This window comes from Columba livia, chromosome 2 (assembly GCF_036013475.1).
Source record: "Columba livia isolate bColLiv1 breed racing homer chromosome 2, bColLiv1.pat.W.v2, whole genome shotgun sequence".
NCBI lineage: Eukaryota > Metazoa > Chordata > Aves > Columbiformes > Columbidae > Columba > Columba livia.
Window position 1 is genome coordinate 97,753,232 of NC_088603.1, and position 21,567 is coordinate 97,774,798.

Below are 21,567 nucleotides of genomic sequence, written 5' to 3' on the forward strand. Positions count from 1 at the left end.
AATCTTTTCTTTGTTATTGAAGAGGGAAAATAACATTATATATTTTAAAAATACATTCTCAGGTAATTTTCTTTGAAGTTTCTTTCAATTTTGAGTTGTGCTCAACAATAATCAAACTGCATTGGTTCTCACTAGTCCTTTGCCCTGGTTTGGTTTTTTGGTGTGTATGTTGGACTGTTTTCTATATGTGACTCAGCTTAAGTTTGCAAATGCCATTTGGCATTACTCACTATGCTTATTTCAGGCAGGCAGTGTTTCATAACCACCAGTGAAATATAAACTTTTTATTACTCCAATGCCCTTTTATCACAGTGGCACACACAAATCTGTACATGTGAAAAAGGAAGATAGTTTTCTGAATCACTTAAATAATGGGTATGGAGCATTATATGAGGACAACAAGATTGATGCATTTTGTCTCATCACGAAAGACGGTTCTGTATACCACACATACTTTGCCTTAAGAACAAAAAACAGAACATCGCATATTACTGTATCATTTTGTAAAGGATTATGTAATATGAAATTCTGCAGTACATAATAATAAAGCACTTATCTCTAATTTAACATACTTTATACTAAAGAGCTAGTATTGCTAATTGCAGTACTATGCAATAATTAAAGTTTAATGGCTTAATGATTTACTCAGATCAAAATAATTTACAATGACCTCCTGCTGTCTCAAAATGAGAATATAAAAAAAATGGGTTAACCAAAAAAGTACTTTTCTTTTTTGGCTTGAAGAGGTAGAGCAATACTGACCATTCTGATGACTCGACTGCACTGATGCAGTGAGTAAATCACTCAGGCTAGGGCAGAGCACAGGAGGACAGGCAAGGGCAGGGAAGGCAAGGCAAGGCAAGGCAAAATAAGGGAAGGCATTTACTCACCAGGATGCACAGGTATATTAAAGTAAGCAAATAGTAAAAGTGGGATTCACGATTCTTCCATTGCCTGTGAAGGGATGTGAGGAAACACATCCTAACTGCATGAAGGCTTCGCAGTTATTGGACGCACATTCCTCAGGACCGGTGACCAGACAATAACAGGAAGACGGCCATCCTAAATCTTGCCTTTGTATTGTGCTGTATTGATCTTCTTGGTGACCTTGGCTAAATCCCACCATACATATGGGACTCAAGGTCTGTCTGTGTGTACGTGCTTACCATCAGTTGCAGTATGTCTAGCTTTTGATCTCTGATGATGTAGACATGGTTGAAAAGTACCTTTATTTGATATATTGCAAAGGATGATAGAAATCACATTATCTTAAACTTGACAGTGATGCAATATTAGTAAATGCACCAATACCTTTCCAACCAGTACGAATTATTTTTCTGAACTCAACTGGAACACCACCAGATTTGGGATGGACTGGGCTCTTCTAGGGCACTTAGCTTAGTAAACACACACACTAGACTTGTCTACAGTTTGATTCCCCTCTTCTTGGTAATGCATTTAGTTAACATTAGACTCAAGATGCACTTATGTTGAAAGTTTCTTTGTGTTGCTGCTGTATTATTACAGTTACCTATTCTTCATCAACTGAGAAACAGGCTTCCAAAGTCAAGGTATATTTTCAATTTGGCTGTTGCTCTGCATATTAACTCCTAATTTTACCATGTAAATGTTAATTAAGAGGTTTTTAAGCTATAACTAATATTACTGACCACTTCCGATACACAGTTTTTAACAGTTCGTCCTTATCTAACCTTGCTAAGGATGGAAACATCAGTATTTTGTGGTGGAAATAGGAAAAACTGATGCATATACATCATGGGACTTGCTAAAGGTTACTGAGAATAAGAAATCTAATTCCTTTTAATGATTCATATTCCATCATTCTACTTTGGTCACTATACTTGACATACTGTACAGCACATCTCTATAATGGATTTATGAAACCAAATAAACTATCATTTCAAGTACAATATATCTTTAGGGTAATGTTCAATCTTAATTCCAAGTTTGAGATAATTCCTTTGCTTCCTGAGGCTCTCTAATCACCAAGCTGTATTTGTTTAGCTGTGACTTCCAAACCTTGAACCTTAGTGGGTCTTGCATGGATGTTATCTGTCTTTCTCTGAAATTACCTGATGCTTTTACTCCTAGGAAAACTGCCCTGATTTTGGCCAAATTTCTGTGACTTTTCTAAAATCTTATTGCTTTATGAAAATGACATCTATTAATTGTCTGCCATTGTCCACCTTTGCTGCCTCTGCATCATTTTCAGCCATGATGTTATAGCCTCCTTCAAGTCAAAGTTACAAATATGGGACAGCATTACCTTAGGAATTTTTGGAAACCTATCCATTTTTTCAGTAGCTTCTCATTAATAGTTACACATTGAGGTCTGTCACCTAGATTATGATCAGTTTAAATTTGTTGTATTGATTTTGTAACATACCGTTTTAAAATCACAATACTGAGTTAGGACAAATGCTACTGAGAAATCCAAGTAAGCTGCATAAACGTGATTGTCTTTAGTAAGTCTTGCAATCTCATTGAAAGAAATAATAGTATGTTGAATTATATCACTATCTTTTTTTTTTTTTTATCCTTTATTGCTTGAGTTCAGGTATCTGCCATTTCATTAATTCGCTTAGGATAGAAATTACCTTAATAGCTCTGTAATTACTGAAGATGTTCAACTTCCTCTTATCCCATATGGCCTCTTTATATCTTAAATGGAGCTTTGCCAGAATTCCAATAAATATCAACAATTAAGTGCAGCAGTCCAGACAGCTTCTAAATCAATTCCTAACACTCCGTCATGCAAGTTACCGCGTCTCTCTGATTACAACACCTTGTCTTGACAGGACGTTCAAGAGCTCTCTTACTGCTGGAATAAGCTGCATTTCACGGTTTTGGCAAGACGTGAATGCATTGTTCCATCTCTGTGTAAATATAGGACAAAAATGTTCATTAAGCATAGCTTATAATGCATCATTACTATCGAACTTGTCACCTTCCAAGGAATGAATAATTATTAGGATTCCTTTTGCTCCACATACATTTTTAGAAATCTTTATGAATTCTGTTAATGCTGCCAGCCATTCATTTTCTAATAAATATTTAACTTCCCTTTCCACTATCTGTATTTTAGAATTTTAATTCATAATCATTATTATTAATAATCTCTTTTAAACCTTTGTTACATGCTGTCTAGTTTTCAAGCAATTTTATTGCTTGTTTATTTAAAATTCCGCAACAACCCAAACAGTTTTTAAGGTAAGGAAAGCTCCTTTACATTTATGAAGTTCAGAGCAGATTGTTTACAGCAATACCCAAACATCTTTCAGTGACTGTAAACATCCCGGCTGCTTTCCCTGCTCCCTTCTCTGATAGTTTCCTTCACTTTGATGGCTGATCTACAAACATTACTTCTCTAATGTTTTCATGCATTTGGAAGTAGATTTGCAAAAAGACGTTAGGTATCAGGGTTTGGCGTGTGGGCTGCAGTCGGTGCCCAGTGGCGCAGTGCTCGGTCAGCACTTGCTGCTCTTGCCTTGCTGGGCAGGAGGGAAGAGCAGCTTGGCCGGAGTACATGGACCTCCCAAGCTTGAGATGCATCTTCTCTGAAGTCCAGGAGAGGCTGGTGGTGTGGCAGACACCAGAAAGCAAACACCCAGCCGGAGTCCAGGCAGCCAGCAGTGTGCACAGAAGGGGTAACTTGGGTGCTAACAGCATTTGGGCACCTACAGGTGATACTGAGGGATGGCCTGACCGCCCTTGCTGGATGCTGGATGCAGCTTCTCACAAACACTTCAGGTGCTTAAAGCCTCTCTGTACATCAGACCCAGGAGCAGTGGTGTGCAACCTGCACTCCTCATTTTTTACTATTTTACTGTATTTAATCAATGTGGACTGGATATAGAGGTTTTTTTGTCACTCCAAGGAAAGTGAAGCAGTGAAGCAGGTTGTCCAGAGAGGGTGATCACCATCCATGCTTGGAAGGTTTCAAGACCAGACTGGATAAAGCTATGAGCAGCCTGGTCTGACCTCACAGCTGAGCCTGCTTTTTGAGCAGAAGGTTGCACTAGGTGATCTCCCCAAATCCCTCCTGATTATCTTAGTATATCAACAATATGTCTATTCTTAATCAATCTCTGTATCGAATTAATGATTTTTATTTGTAGAAAAATTGAGTAGTCTCCAGATTATGTTAAAATTTCCCAATTATTTTCTGAAAATACCTTTGATTTTTAACACATTTACTTGCATTCTTTCCTAATGCCATTCATGATTGAGCAGAGAACTCAGAAGAAGGGACTGCTGCCTTCTCAATTAATTTGCATGATTCCAACTCATATTTATGGTGGGTTTAGCACCAAACCATCTGTCCCATCTTACAAACATTAGACAGGAAGATAGTTAAGATTTGTGGTGGGGGAAGGTAGTTTGTAGTGGTACCAGATATTTCTTATATCTTTAATAAAACATTGACAGTTTTTTAACATCCAAAACATAAGTTAGCATATGGTTTTGTAGGATAAATTTTTCCCTATTATGACCAAAAAGAAACTTCAAATATATTCTTGAAATACTGCAGATATTGCAGTATTCTCTTACATGTCTCTTTTTGTGTAGCAGAAATAGATTTAAGCTGTACCACACACTTGTTATTATCAGAGATGTTTGATCATTTTACAGTGTTGTGATTGTCTGTGGAAACCTTACCTCGGAGACAACATTAAAGCTGTTCCAAATGGATATTTCACTAATAACCAATTACATATTTGTTTCAACTTTGTTACTATAATGTGTTTCATGACTAAGTAGGATTTTCATAGAAGAAAGTCAGATACAGTCTCAATAGAAAGAAGAGAAAATATTTTATTAACCTGTTGATTTGGGAGGCTGGAGTATAATGTAGAAAATTGTATCTGGATGCATGTTAGTGTCCATTTGCGCAGCTGCTTTCCACCTTGCCCTGGGCAGGACCATACAAAGTGCCCTGCAGCATAAAAGACTTTGCCAAGACCTTCACTAAAAAAGTCCACCAACTGAACAGCCATCTACCATATTTTGCAATTAAAAAAATACTCACCTATTGTCCTACTGCTCGATAGAAATATTAAGCTTCCCTTTAGGATTGTCTATCCAGAGCAGCTCTGTGAAAATGAACTAAATTCAGAGCAGACTCATGCCAGAACAGGGGAGTGAGTGATGGTTTAATATCAGATTGTACTTACTGCGAAGGTAGGAGACCTACAAGGGTATAGTTTTTCTTTTAGTTTGTTAACCTTGGTGTGCTGGCTTCCTGAAACCTGCTCAGTAGTTTTTACCCCCCAATTATCCATGAAAACCTGAAAATCAAAATGCATCTTTTTTCTTTTTCAGTTTTGAAAATTTTCATCGAAAAAAATCTTCAGCCATTTCACTGAGATTAAAATCTGCCTATGTCTGTGATGATCTGGATTTAATGAACAAACACGCATAGGGAAACCCACAACTCCAGCATCATGGTTACTTAAGACTGGGAGGTGTTCACGGGCCAGAACTGCCTTTATTTTAAAGGACAGCAGGAGAGGAAATCTCCCAGTACTCTAGCCAGGAAAAAAAAAAAAAGCCATCTGTAAAACCTCTGAAGTAAAGGCTTGTTTGTGTTCTTTCATGCAGCACAGCAGGGCTGTGATCCACAAGTGAGCTCACTAAGTACTACTACAATACAGTAATTAGCTGCAGAGCTGAAGACTGGTCCAATACATAATCTTTCCAAAACCATACCCTCTGTTTTTTGGCAAGCATGACATGACAGGATTGGAGGCTTTTCCTCCGGTTTTTCTTTTCTCCTGTCTGATATCCTCAGTCTAATTCTCTTTATCTTTCTTTCCTAATACTGCTTCTAACCCATGTTCAAAGTATAAGCAGACATGACTTACTTTAAAATGAAACGTACAGACAAAATAGTTAAGGGCAGTACAGGGCAAGAGGGTAATAAGTGAGTATAAATAATTTCCTGCCTCTCATCTGCCAGTCTATGCAGTCCAATAGCAAATAAGACACTTGATTATATTAATATATGTTGTGGATCTGTAAGTAATCGTTACTGTGTTTAGCAGGAATTCTGTTGAACAAGATGTAGGTAACTAGTAAAGTTTTGAAAAACAGTGTTAAATGTTTTCTAATAAACACTTTTTTTCTAATAAAACACTTTTATTACATTCCCAGCTATCAGTCAGTATAGTCAGTATAAGATCTTTATTTAGTCAGTATAAGATCTTTAAAAATTGAACTTTGCCTGTTAAACTCTGTAAACACAAATATTGTATTCTCCGTAGTCCTACTATTCCTCGAAGACTTTACTATAGATTTCTCTAAGTGACCAGAATTCTATCTTCAGTCACAGTGGTATAATCCTGTTGTCTTCAGATACTGTTTTCCTCCGATTTATTCAATGATTCTCTCACAGGCTATTAGGTGCACTGGCAATACAGTCTAAATCCACCATATCAACTGCTACAAAGGTAATACTCTAAATCAATGTAGTGTCAAATGGAAGCTGCCTACCCTGAAACAAAAGATGAAACAAATCAGTCTTGCCTTTATTGCCCATATCTTCAGGGAAAGCCCAAAATAACATTTTATGACACTTCTACATCAAGAAGATGTGTATTTAGTACACCAAAATGGGACAAGGCTTTAAGTTAGTGACTAACGATGTAGGAAGCCTTCCTTGTTGCACTCTCAATGTGTCTTTCATTGAGATCCCTGAAGGGACTTGAATTAGACCATTAGACCTGACAGTAGACTATTGTGCTCCTTAAGTTTTAGATAACCGCTTTCTATAGGGGAATGCATAGCCCTGAGATATTTGATCTCCTTCTGTGATGCACAAGATGCATCAGGAGCCTCAAGACAGGAACTGCAACAGCCAGCAAGTCAGTTGGTATAAAACAATGAGGACAGACATGTCCTACCCCTCTCCGAATCTAGCACATTAGTACTGCTAAGAGCTGCCTGCCTCCATCCCTGTGTTGGTGCACGCCTTCTCTAAACACTGTTTAATCAAAATTCTCAGCAGAGATCAGAACTGACATCCCACGCAAGTGCCCAAGTAATTAAGGCAGTCAGTCTCTCATTACATAAAATCTGACAGCTCTGAAAGAAGTTTGAGATCTCCTTCTGAAGACAACCTCTAGTCTGGGGCTAGGGAGCACGCCTCAGGCAAGATTTGGAATTCTGTCGGCTTGTCCAAACATGAAGCTGGTCATCACCAGCATCATTGTCTTCAATGAAGATGGACGACACTCTATTTTGTGGGATGCCCAAGCCAGTAGACATGACCTAAGAAGCCTTTACCAGCTTGAGCCCTCTGGGAGAAATAGGAGGAGAGACAGCTGCATTGCAAATCCCAGCAGGAGGCCTTAAATATCAAATAGTGCTTAAATTGCATGACAGTCTCAAGACTGGGGTACCCCCAAGCACAGTGAGAAGTGTGATTTACATAGCTGGGGAAGATTAATGTCTAAAGTTTAGATACCAGGACTAAAGAGCAGCTGAACTGGGTTACTGGGAGTCTGTGTTTTTAACTGGAGATCATAGGTTTCATATTCAAAACTTGCCAAGGAATCATCTGGACCTTTCACTAGCAACATCTGCATCCCATTCCTCAACCAAGCCATTTTAGGGATTTTCAGAATTTTTGCAGTCATAAAAGTGAATCTTTAATTTGTACAGATTGGCTGAGCCTCAGGAAGGGTGACAGTAAGAAGGGCAGATGAAGGGAAAGCAAAGTGTCATGTTCCCTCAGGAAAGCTCTATCTCAGAGGAGAAATCTTATCAACTTTATGGAGCCCTTTAGGTACCTGTACCAGGCAAACAAGGAGCGCCTCTGAAATCACCACTGTTGTAGCAGCAGGCTGTAGAAAACTCTCAGCTTTTATCCATGTTTGAGTTTCAAAGATGAGCCGTGACTTTTAGAAAATAAGAGCTCTCTTCCTGAGGCAAGCATTTTACCCAAATTACCAATAAAAATTAAAAACAATGCTCTCAAATTTATAGTGCATCAATCTGAGGAAACCCACTTGCTGCAAGAACCTCTCGCTTGCTTTAGTTGTCATATAAATAAATATCTTCCTTTTATCTGGAAGATACTTAACCGTTTTCCATGCTGTTCTCAATTATAAATGAGAATGGGCCAAACCATAACCCCTACAACACTGTTCAAATGATCTTTTTCCATTATAATTGATATTTTAGATCACTTTATAACTGCCTCAGCTATAAATTCATGCCTATTATTTGTAATAAGTGCTAGCCTCATTTAAGTATGTTGGCCATATTCCCAGAATAATGCTTTTGGAAGGGAATCTGTTCACGTTAGGAGAAGTTGGGGAGAGTGAGGGATGACCCAAAACACTAAAAATCTCATTAATAATTAATTGTAGCAGCAGAAGATAGAAATCTTCTCCATAGATAACTGAGGTCTCATCCCTTTAAAAACACAATATAGACACACACGAGGTTTCCTTCTACCCCTCAAAAGAGCCCAGCCCAGCCCAACCTGTTTGGCAGTTCAGGGGCTGGCAAAGTGTAAATCTGCAACACAGCTGAGCTGCTCAGCAGCAAGAATGCAGGGAATGCAGAACAGGCAATAGCTGCGGCGGTGGCATGTCTGGGAGGAACATGTTTGTACCCTGAATAAAGGTTTCACCTGTGCATGTCCTCAGTACAGCCATGTCAATACACTGGACAATCTGCTCCTGCAAAGCCTGTGAAGGAGTCTGTATGTTCTCTTCTCCGCCTGTGCACAGTGCCAGATCCAAAAGCAGAGGGGTGCTGCCTGCACCCTTCTTTATTGGAAGCATCATCTTGGTTACCTGAAGGGCTTTACAAAATGTATTAAGGGATCAGCTGCTTCTCTGGCACAAAGCTGCCCAGCTTGATAAACAGCTTACCCACTACACTACCCGAATGGCTGTGAGACGCCTCTCTCCTCCAGGTAGCTGTCTACATTGACCTTGACCCCTCAAGAGCAGTCTCCTCCCATGCTTCTCCTGCAGCAGCCACTACTTTTCTTCCTGCACTTCTTAGGCTGTTGGGAAGAGGCAAAGGAACTAGATGAGGTGTGGGCTCTAGTCCTACAAGAGGTGAAACCAAAGCAGGCCTGTGACAAGGAGGCGAGTGCCCTGGAGAGCACCATTTCCTGCAGCAGCGCGTGGAGGGGGAAGGGTGGAAACAGTGCTGAAGAAGACTTGGGTAAGGATTGCAAGGGCAACTGCTGGTGCTGTTCCTGGGAAGGGCCACCCCCACTTACATGTCTTGACTCAAATTGTGATGGCAGCACTGCAGAATAGGTGAGCAGGAGTCTCGCCTGGACCTGGAAGCACCTCCAACCTGCCACACTCCATGGGCTGAGAGTAGATGCCTAATCAGCCAAAACCTTCCAGCTGCCTCTGCAGGGAAGATGTGGCAGGGAAACATAAGCGCTGTGGGCAAGAGAATGAAATAAGCCAGCAGACAAGCTTGCAGGCAGGGCTGGTATTTCATTTCGGCAGTAAATCTTGGCCTGAAGTGCCTGGGTGAGTAGGTAGGTGGCTGCAGCCTGCTAGTGTCTGTGGGAGTGCAAAGCAGCTGAGTCACAAACGGTTGGGTTTGTTGCCATTGTTAGTTGAGGTAGAAACTAAGTAAGTTATCAAAGAAATTTGCAGTTAATAATGCGCAGTTTTTACTACAGTTGAAAGCGTGTAAGGGCACAACTGAGTTTGTACAACGAGCATAAATCTGTAACTTTCCAACTATCTTGTGCTTGACTGGCAACCAAACAGTGTTCTTCTAGTCCAGGGGTTTTTTTGTTTCTTTTGTTTTGTTTTGTTTTGGTTTGGTTTGGTTTGGTTTGGTTTGGTTTGGTTTGGTTTGGTTTGGTTTGGTTTGGTTTGGTTTGGTTTTTATGATTTTTCACACAGGACAAAAAGCAGAAGGTAATTTTTTACTAGGCAACTGCAGTTAATCCCCAAATGGCATAATCATAGACCTCTAATTTCTTGGATTACCTCACAGGTTGCAGTTGTATAAAGGAGAAGATGATCTTCATGAACAAATGTGATGGTCTGGGAGAAAGGGTAGCAAGGTCAATGGAAGAGCACCTTTTCTCTGTCTCCTTCTTGTCTGTCCCTGCAGTGTTATCAGAAAAAGCTAGAAAACATATAAGCCATGTCTTGAGTCTTAGTGATGGTTCCTCTCTCTCTCCTTTCCTTCCCTCCAATACCATCTGGTATCTGCCATTCTTCCCAGGGCACCATACACTCTTATTGGGCTTTGCCTAGACCGTAAACTGGGTTATATATTTACAATGTCTTGAGTTCATTTATGGTTTTGCTGCATTGCTAGGATTTCTCTGAGGAATGCAAAAGAAAGAAAATAATCGTTTGCAGTAGTTCGTGTTGTAGAAAAATCTAATTAAATTTCAAGGCATGAAGATGGCTTCCTTACACTGAAGACTTTCACCGGTAGATTGCAAGAGCATATTGCAAATAGCAAAGCGGCTAAAACTTAAAAATACACCAAAGGAAAAGAAAACACCACTAGAATGTTGAAGCCAAAAATCATTAGACAACTGCAATTGAAAGGCCATTACTAAATCCCACTATAATAAAAGACATTATAATCGCAGTCTGAACAACTAGGGTGACACTTTCTACATGGTATATTTGTCTCCCATGGGACACATCTTGGCGCTGCTGTTTATTAATGCAGGTGATAATCATACAATGAATGACTGGATTGTATAAGAGTATACTGAGAAGAGCTGCTAAAAATAGCTAAAAGAACAATGCACATTTTATCTTTACTGGAATCCTTGAAAACAAGCAGGAAGGACTGTCTTTAAAAATTACTAAAAATATAAAATACAGATAGTCGTAACATTCAGAGAAATTTGTTCCCATCACAACTAATTCCAAGTTTCATATTTTCCTTGTGAAAATGGGAATCTGTCCTAGTGAGCAAAACAAATCACATAGGTAATTAGATATTGGGTAAAAGGTAGGTGTGTATCTCTGTATCGTAATATCACCTCTATTTGTCTAGTTAGAAAACATAGCAGTTTTAAATTAATGCTTTTTCTGAATGTCCACCAACTCCTCTTATAATACTCTTTTTCTTCCTTTACAATTTCAGTTATTTGGGTGTTTCCTAGCCTGGGAGACACGAAATGTCAGCATTCCTGCTTTGAATGATAGCAAGTACATTGGAATGAGTGTATACAACGTGGGGATAATGTGCATTATTGGTGCTGCTGTTTCATTCCTTACTCGGGACCAACCCAATGTGCAGTTCTGCATCGTCGCTTTAGTCATAATATTCTGCAGCACCATTACTCTCTGCCTTGTGTTTGTACCTAAGGTAGGTGAATTTGTTTAGCATGGGGCTGGGGTTTTTTCCTTCTGTTTTGTAATTATGATATAATATGTAAAAGTTCGTTACTTTTTCAAGTACATAGGATGTGTGTAAATTCTAAATCAAGCCCGTCTATAGTTTCTTGTCTCTGGATCTGGAGGGGAAGAAAGAAGCTTCATGAGATTCTGGAGAAAGTGGAATATGCAAAGTTACACAAGTGTCAAGTCATGCATTTCTAATTACTGTATTTTTACTGAATCTGTGACTGGGGAAACAAAGGTTGTTTTCTGTAATTTATGTGAAACAGTCTCCATTTCCAACTTTTAGGAACATTTTTGAAAGAGTGATAAGTATGGATTCAGGAGGGACAGGTCCAGTTGCCTGTGCCTCCATGTTTCTTATGCAAGATAATCAGGATCTCTGCTTCTCTACCTACAAAACAGTAACACCTTTTTAGTTCACCAGCATGCTGTAAGGTCAACTGTGTTGAAACCTCCAAGGTATTCAAGTATAGTGTTACAATAGGCTTTATCAGTATATCAGAGGAAAACTGTATGTACGCTGAAAATGCTGACGCTGAAGATATATTTGCTAATGGATATATTAATGGATCAAGTGAAGCACAGACTGGGAGGCATATGCTTTCATCTCTTTTTCCTCTTTTGGGCTCTGAGAATGTGCTTGTTGTGCATTTTTGGAAGAAGTGAGAAGACACCCACGGAGGGCTGAAACTTGATCATTTCAGTTGCAGAGTTAAGCTTTAGGCCTGAGTATGACAGATCTTGAATGAAGGGAAAACTAGTTTCTTCATAAGCTTACTTTAGCAAAGACTCAAGTTCTGGAGAATGTATTTGACATTTTGAAGTAAAATGTATAATTGTATTAATTTTAAGTGACTTGCATAAACTTAGCTTATCATCCCAAACTGGATGCATATGCAGTTGACATCTGAAATATTTGCAAGGCAAGAGTCAAGATGCAGGTCTTTTATCTCTGGACTATGTTTTTAGGCTTTTCAAATGAGTAGTGCTAAAAATTTTGTGACTCTTTACTGGTCCATGTTCAATCAATGTTATTGAGCAAATTTTAGTGAACAGGTTCTAGTGCTAAGTGACATTCCTGGTGACGGTTCTAACAGGGGGACCAAGAACTATATGTGTAAAATACAACATCTAATAAATTTATCTCAAAGTGTTCCCTCTGAAAGAAATTAGAGGCACAGGTTGGCAATAGAAGCTGCAAAAAAATGAAGTCATTTGTTTTCTAGGACCACCTAACCAGGATGTTTTTACAAGTTCTGTAATTCGCTTCTCAAATATTAAAAAGTTGTGCAGACATATATCAGCATATTTTTATTTTGGATCATAGGGAAGAATCACAATTTCATTCTAAATTAAGGGAACATTCACAAACACAGCAACGGAGAGTACTTTGAAATGCTGCAAGATTTAAGTGTGTAAGCTGTATGAAAATGCATATTAAAACTCTGATGCCAAAAATACCTCCACAGAATGTCAGAACTCTCTTCAAAGAGAAAATATTATTAATGCTGTGACATGCTTTTCTGCCCCTTTGCTTTCATGCTCCTTTGCCCATCCTTCTTTTCTGCTGCCACAGGCTTCGAAATGGCTTTTCTGTTTCCTTTTTTAACCCCTTCACCTGCTCTTCTTTTAAACTCCGATTACCCTGCCCTCATTTTTCCTCTCAGTTTTTTCTACACAAAATACAAACATGAACCGTAGCCTTCTAGTACGAAGCACTTCATCTCATTCCATGTATTATCAGGTTTCCAAATGCTTGGTTATTTTGCATTAAAAATGGTCATTAGATAATGCACTAAAAAAAAAAAAAGAAACGGGGGGGGGTTGGAGCAGGAGCTGGAAAGCAGCACTTCCAATGCCAACGTGGGTTCTTTCACAGCTGGCGAGTTCTTCTTGCTCTCATAATGTTGCCCTACATTTCTTGTCGCCGTGCTGTGCCACTGTTACAGCAGGACAGCTGGCAAGCACTCTCTCCTGCAACCTGCTCCAGCTCAGGTTTCATTACAGCCTGTCTGGAACCCGCAGAAGACTAAATCCAATGTCATCCATTTGGTACATCTAGGTAAGATGTCAGTGTGAGACAGCCATCAAACCCCGCCCCTTAAGAAATACGTAGTCAATTAGTACAATTTTGGCGACATAGGAGGATTGCTGGTGAAATTCTAAAGCCTGTGGCTCATCAAGCACAGGAGGTGATAATGAAGACTTGGAAGGTTCCACTTTTTTGTTTATTAAACTGTGGCCAAACAGTAATGTGGGTTTGTACCAGGTTAGTACATTTACTTCTCTGCTATACAGAGTAAAATACATTCATTTAAACTAATCTCCAGCAGTCTCTTGGGCCAACAGTGCTGGAATTCAGTTTTGCCCACAGCCCTTTTATGAATCTGAATAAGGCAAGTATTCATCAATGTAGGTGAACTAGGGAACGAAACATGATATTTTTCCCTTCTTGTCAGCTCTACTAATCTTATTTACTTATAACATGGCAGTTGCTATATTTCTCCAGTTAAATCTCCACCTCATCCACTGCCATTTTGTTCAACACTGAGTGCCTCGGAAAAACATGAGGAAAATCCCATAGCAGAATAAGACAGATTAGAGAAAAAATTTTCATCACTCTTTTTGTTTAAAGATGTCTTCAGACAAAAGTGCTGATATCCATTATACTGCATCCTACTTACAATAACTGTAGACATTCTTGTTATCCGACCAAAAAATGTCCAAACATTTTTAAAACTACTACAGATTTCTGGGTTCAAGGATATCTTGTAGAAGAGATCTGAAGAATTCAAACATACATTATGCTGTTGCATACATTATGCTTTGCTGTTAACTGCTATGTCTAATTAACTTTTTTAAAGGCCAATATGTCTATTGTATTTTTCAGCATACTCATCACTTCTTTAAAAGAAGCGATCCTAATAGGGATTCTCTCTTCATGAAGTTGCTTATCGATGTTTATCAAACTTCCATGTCCTTCCATTTTCTCTGCACCATCCCTTTTGAGGCAGAATATTAATGGCATTAATACATGAACTCTGATCCAGTTTCCTGTAGAGCAGCAAGGCAAAATCAGTTCTAGGAGGCCAGGATTAAAATATTAATTTTCTGTGTTGGTAGAATTTTTTGTCTTTTAGCATTGATTCTTTGTAGATATTCAGTGTTGACTCTGTCGAAATTGAAACTGCACATGAGCAAGGCAGCAAGACACAAGTTCAACTGACTTTATGGTCAGAAAAAAAAAATAAAGCAAATCTAACCCCTTTCCTTGTACAGTGTGAGCCAACAATATTGCCCACAGACTTTTCCATCTAACCCACATCACTTTAATGAGTTCATTAGAGTCTGTGTCCTTGTAGCAAAACATCCAGTCTTGAGCTATGAACTCCCAGATGAAGATGAGTCAATTGATGGATGGCTATACTCCTATCTCATATTCAGTTTGAACTTAGACCACATCAAATTGTAGAGCTTTTATGTTGTAACACTTTTTCCTGGTAATTTAAGAAGCCGTGTAATTACCGTTCTTCACCTTTAACTTCATTTTAATGCAGTTTTTGTTCTGGGAGTTAGATACACCAGTCATTACAACCAGCCTAATTAGAATCAAAGAAATGGGGGAGAAGAGAAGCAGGAAGCTCTAGGAAGACTCAGCTACAGTAGGTTACTCAGGGCCTTAAGAAGTTTGGTCTTGATTATCTCCAGAAATGAATACTCCCCAACCTCTCTGAGAATCTATACCAGCATTTGACCATGCTCACAGTAGAAAAAAATTTTTTGGGGGTGTTTAAATGAAATTTCATGGCTTTCCATTTGTGCTTCCCTTCCTTTCATTGGGCACCACTGAGAAGAATCTGGCTCCATCCTCTTTACTCTCTCCTATCACACATGTATACACATGAATAATGTCCCCCTCGATCTCTTCCATATCAATGCTAAACAGTCATCAGCCTCTGCTTGTATCATAAAGACTCCAGTCCTTTTCAGCATCTTTGTGGCCCTTCACTGGGCTTTCCTCAGTACACCTTTGTCTCTCTTGTGCTGGGGAGCCCAAACCTGGACACAATGCTCCAGGTGTGCTCTCACCAGGGCTAAGTAGAAAGGAAGGATCACCTCTGTTGGCCCAGGGTCTTATATTTCGTTTGGTGTTCTCCACAATACTCAGTGCCTCTACTGAAAAGCTGCTTTCTAGTGAAACACCCCTCAGCCTGTTTGGGTGGGTTCTTGGGCTTTCTTTCTCCCCAAGAGCAGGGCATGTTATTTCAGGAGATTCCTGTTGGCCCAGATCTCCAGTCTCTTGACATCCCACTGAAGAGCAGTGCAGTCATTTGGTGTATCAACCCCTCCTTATCTTTGAGGATCATCTGCAAACTTGCTGAGGGTGTGCTCTGTCCCACCATTCTGGTCACTAATGAAGATGTTAAACAGCATTTTTCCTAGCCTGAGCCCCGGAGGTACAGCACTAGTGGCTGGCTTCCACAATTCTTTGCGCCTGGCACTTCATCCAGTTTTCAGTCCACCTCACTGACCACTTACCTAGTCACTCCTTCAGTAGTTTGACTGTGAAGATGTTATGGGAGACAGTGCTGAAATCTTTGCTTAAGTCAAGAAAAATAACTCTCTCCCCTCACCTACCAGCCCAGACATCTCACTGAAGAAAGGCATCAGGTGGGTCAGGCAGGATTTCCCCTTCAAATGAAATGGTTCCCAGGAGGATTTGCTGCAGCACCTTCCTTGGACTGGTGTGAAGGTGACCAGGCAGTATATCCATAGATTCTCACCTCTCTTGAACACAACCGTGACATTTCCTTTCTCACACTCCTCAGAAACCTCTCCCGGTCAACGTCACCTTCCAAAGGTAATTGAGAGTGGCCTCGCAGTGACATTGGGCAGCTCTCATAGTCCTCAGGGATGTACCTCTTCAGATCTCATGAACTTGCGTTCAATTGATTTAGGCATCTCTAGGGGTCTGGGATTTCTGAAGGCGAGTTTTAACAATAAAGACTAAGGTGAAGAAGGCATGTAATACCTCAGCCTTCTCAATCTCTTTTATCAGCTGAAAAAGAGAATTTATTGTCTTCAGGCATCAGCCAGATCTGCAGACTTAGTCTGTAAATACATGCCAGGGACCAAGTGCTTCAGTGTCTGATCAGTCAGATCTCCATCAACTCATGTATTTCATGTCACTGCAGCTGCAGAACAGCTTCGTGTTCTGAAGAACAAGAGGAACCAATTCCGAAGTGGGGCAATACCACAAAATCTGGCTGTGCTGTGATTACAAAATGATTGCCCCTTTACGATGCCATGCCTATGCTCTCAGGGCAGGGAGCTCCTTCAGCTTTGTCTATATACAAATATGCATGCTGCTTGGCAAGTAATCATAAATTCTGTGTTCTCTAGAGTAATCGGAGATGCTCTCTCCCCCTTGCCAAACAGCTAGTAGCTTTCTCTTGTCACGTCGAGGTGGTATTTTCACGTTGTCACTGAGTGTTAAATCTTACTTGTATTTGCTTAAATTAAATATGTTTAAGGTTAACCTTTTTTTTTTTTTTTTAAAGTGGCTTATTTAATTTATTTGAACAGATTTGTTTTATTTTGGGTCACTAAAACCTAATTAAGTTTCTGTTATCTCCAGAGTGCAATCTCCCATGAGTTCTTTCTGTTAACAGTCCTGCTTCATGCCTCTCTCTGCTTGAGCGTTACTTGTAACAGTAGGAAAGGGGAAATTTCAAATGAAACTGAGCTTGGGAAGAGATGGTATTTTTTTTTTCTTAAAGAAGGAATACATCCTTTGATAGAATAAAGATGTAAATGAAGGAGAAAAATATGTTTGATTAAATATTAAAAAATATTTTTAACATAATTAAAATCCAAGTGAGTTTTTCCTGATTTTTTTTTTTAACACTTCCCTTTGCAAAATCATTTTGATTCAACTTATTCTATAAAGTTATTTTCAAGTACTGTACACAGCAAACAGAGCTCACTTTCTATATTTTTGTACTTGAAAGCCAGAAAGGAACTCTTGGTTTGCCTTTCAATATTTTGAGCTACAAAAGAAATAGCTGCAAAAAGAAAACCATCTATGGGATTTCTTAAATCTTTTAAACCTTTCAGCTCATCACACTGAGGACAAATCCAGATGCAGCCACACAGAACAGACGATTTCAGTTCACTCAAAATCAAAAGAAAGAAGATTCAAAAACATCAACATCAGTCACCAGTGTCAATCAGGCCAGCACATCTCGACTAGAAGGACTGCAGTCAGAGAACCACCGCTTGAGAATGAAAATTACAGAGGTATTGTTTATTGTATACACTGCCTGGGCTTTTTTTTTCTTGTTGCAATTCTGTAATCCACTTTTTAGAGGGAAAGATAGCTTTCCCCATAGAAAAAATATTTAAATAATAAGAAACAGGTGATTTATATGAATAGCTAATTAATACAGTAAATACTTAGCAGGTGCAATAAAATGAAAATGTGCCTTAGCAAATTTAAATGAAACTTCCCCTATTTATTTGTAACAGCCAAATTACCCTGTTGCTTCACATGGACATGCTGGGCACCACAGAGCAATAGCTCTAGAAGTGCAACCTTTACATGCAAAGTAACAGAGACCCACAGCCCCAGGGCACTTAAGAGCTCTCTTTGTTCCTGTTTATGGCTGAGTTCAGAGACTGTTGCTGTTATTTCTTAACCTCTCAGAGAGTTCACTCAAAAACTTGCTAGACAGATTTTTATATCTGCTATGAAACAGAATTACATATTTTCTTGAGGTAGAAAAGACCTTTACAATCTTGTAAGCTGACCCTTTTTGCACAAAGGCTGTGAAGTTTCTTCAGTCTCCACCAAGAGGAAGTCTAAGTACATGGAGAGCATAAATTCCATTAGAGCTATATCATCTATATTTTTAGTTATGTCCATCCTTGCTCAGGAGACCTCAAAGCATGACAAATCAGCCTTGAAGACTGCCCATTTTGTGAGACAAGATAACCATAACTGATCTATCTCTTACAAAAAACTAACCTCTTCTTGCCTAGGCTGTGAAGTATTCTTGTGCCTTGAAGAAAAGCTATTGCAACCATTACTTCTTCATCCAGATCTTAACTAATGACAATTGCCTAGTTAATCAAAAGGTGTTTACTTAAACTACCAAAGACTCCAGAAGCAAAAGTTACCTCTGCCTTGCTAAAGAAATTTAGTTCAACTTTGCCAGGTCCCTTTCATGTGAGAGCATTGAAGTTTTTAATGAAGGCTGAGCTGGCTACTGGCTATCTCAGTTTCTTCATCTCACTTTTTTCTACTAAGCCTCCAAAATCACAAGATCTCAGCCTGTGGCTTGCGAGGCTCATGACAGTGATAACAGGTAAGGCTGGTCTGGGCGACTGAGCCATGTTAGTGCACACAGGGCTCGGCTGCTCTTTATAGGTTTTGCTTAAATAGATTAAATACCCAGAACGAGTAGGTCCAACTAAGAATTTAATTGTCAAAGTGATTTAGAGCATGTCCTGCCTTGGCTAGCAACTGCATGGAGTACTGTGTCCAGCTCTGCTCTGGAGCACTCAGTATAGGACAGACATGGACCTATTGGACAAGGTCCAGAGGAGGGCCACCAAGATGTCCCTGCTCACTGCAGGGGTGTTGGATTAGATGACCTTTGAAGGTCCCTTCCAACCCAAACTATGCTATGATTCTATGAACTACATCTCTGGCTTATCTACCTTGAGTTGCTTTGTCCCAGTTATATAAGGAGAAAATGCAAATCTAAATTCAGCACTTTTAAAATTCAGTTATGCCAGCAGTGAGTGGGACATACTCTGGACACAGCATCCTGGACAACTGTTCACAGAGACCATTCCAGATCACCATTAAGATGCTTATATTTGCATATTTTGTGCTGAAGCTGTAACTAATTGAACACAAGTTAGCCTCTGGGGAGAGCATCCTCTGTTCAGCTCCATGCAAAAACCAAGGGTGCACCAACCCAGCATTTATGCTGTGGCTTTTCCAGTCAGAAAACATCTGTGCTTTTCTCCATCTCATGCTAGTCTTAAAGGATGCTTTTCAGGAGACAGGACTGGGATTTTTGTTTCTTCCCCCTCTTGGAAAGTTATGGTTGAAATAGCAGTTTACTACTAGCTATCAGATTGCATAGTTTAAAACACAAGAGATAAAAACCATTGAGGTGATTTTCAAATCACACAAGTATGGAGTGTTCTTATCCCCAAAACTAAAAACTGTGAGTTGAACTTTCTTTGAAATTTCACACACACAGAGGTACAAACAAAAAGTCTAACAGGAGTCTGTCTCTCTAAGAAAGGTAAAAGGAGAAAAAATAATCTTTTGGGAAACGAAACATTCCTGGTAGAATTGACCACAGTAACTCACATGGCTGGACATGCCCCTGATGCCAAAGTTCACTTATATTCTCATGTATGATCGATAACTTGATTGATTCAACAAAGCTGTTATAGCTATGTATGCCGCAATTGTGTGCATAAATAATAAATAGTTGAGAGGTCTTCAGACTGGGCTTTCTAATGTCCATCTCTTTCTCATTCAACGGTACATCTGAATTGCTTAAACTGTCAGCTACTAAAGCTCGTTCTTCTTGTATGCCGTGTGTGCAGTATCACAGCTGAATGTGGTTTGTTACTTGGAGCATGGTTTTTAGAAGCAGTGTTGTAGTGCTATAGGAAAACTGTATTTGTCACAGAGTGGCAATTGCTTTACCACCTGCCTTCTAGTCTAATTAAAGCCATGCAGTTACTGCAGATAACCTGAAGCAATGACTCTTGAATTTTTAGAGATTCATGCTCTTTCTGTTTTGCAGCTGGACAAAGACTTGGAGGAAGTCACAATGCAGCTTCAGGACACTCCTGAGAAAACAACATACATTAAGCAGAACCACTATCAGGATCTTAATGACATTCTTAGTATACGGAACTTTACAGACAGCAAAGGTGAGAGTTAGTAAAATCCATTTGTAGCTTAACCCACCAAGATTTTGAACAGCAATCATCTCACTGAATTGATTATAGAACACTTTGACCTGGGTAAGGTGGAGCTTTAAATATTTTGCTTGTGTTACAGAAAGCATGCAGATTCATATAATAAGCTGTATGGTACCCATTTAGTAGTTATTTCTGTGTACATATATTTTCTATTGTATACCCTCTATAATACACATAGTAAAGTGGGAAACTTTTAAAAGCATGCCTGTGTTCAGAAGTAAATTTTTCTGTGCTATGTGGAGGAAGGAAAGTCACAGAATATTTCAGATCTTGTGAGAGTTAATCGAGTCAGCCTTCAGCAGTAGGAAGCTCAGTTTAATATGTTCTGTTCTGAGCAGGATGTTAAAAATTCTGCTTTTTGGACATTGCTATCAAGCACGTAGAAGAGAAGCATGTAAATATTTCAGTGCTGATTTGGACTCTAAATATAGAATTGAAGGCACTCATGTGTGAAAACTCTTCCCTAGGAACTGATAAAAAAGGATTTCATGATGACTGTAATATTCCTAAGTTGTTTCTACTGTGTCTCTTGCATCACTCCCCAAAGAAATGCATGTGAAAGAATTGCTTCCATTAAATCTATTTCACTTTTGGGAAGCAATAAGATCCGGTGCATAGCGCAATAAAGTGGAAGCTAGGACACCTAGCTTCCATTTCTGACTCTAGAGTGCATCTACTTTGTGACTTTTGGCAAATGACTTTGTATAGCTGAATATTACTATAATATTTGAAAAACCAGTTGCCCCTTGTTGGGAATTTGTAGCCTTGTATATTTATTACAATACTAGGCTCAGAATTCCTATTGATGTGGCAGTGTAATCTTGGTTAAGTGGAACAGAAGCCATTCCTGCAAGTATAGTTGTTGAAGAATAATTTTAGAACAGCAAGAGCTCATACATGCTTTTAAAGTATATTGAAATTTTGGTTGGATAAGGTTACTTTTTCATATGCCTTTTGTTTTAGCCTGGGTATACACTTGGTTGTGTAACTTGTGGAGAGAAGAGAAAAAAAGGAAGAGCTCCATAGAGATCCCAGTGTCCTTTTTAAAATTAAAAAAACAGAAGGGGGGAAAGGAGGAAAAGGAAAATGCAAATAGCTGCTGGAGGCGTGTGATTATTGGCCTGAGATCAGCAGCAAGAACTAACATCAGTGAGTGGGATGAGGCAGT

The 21,567-nt window shown here is 39.3% G+C and overlaps 1 protein-coding gene across 2 annotated transcripts in view; it reads left to right on the forward strand.

The window, feature by feature from the left end:
• GABBR2 (gamma-aminobutyric acid type B receptor subunit 2) overlaps positions 1-21,567 on the forward strand; it is a 490,476-nt gene that overhangs the window by 451,425 nt on the left and 17,484 nt on the right. For both annotated transcript variants that reach the window (XM_065052923.1, XM_065052922.1), the window contains 3 exons: positions 11,125-11,349; positions 17,502-17,684; positions 20,219-20,348. In XM_065052923.1, the coding sequence (XP_064908995.1) occupies positions 11,125-11,349; positions 17,502-17,684; positions 20,219-20,348 (538 nt within the window). The remainder of the gene's footprint in view (positions 1-11,124; positions 11,350-17,501; positions 17,685-20,218; positions 20,349-21,567) is intronic.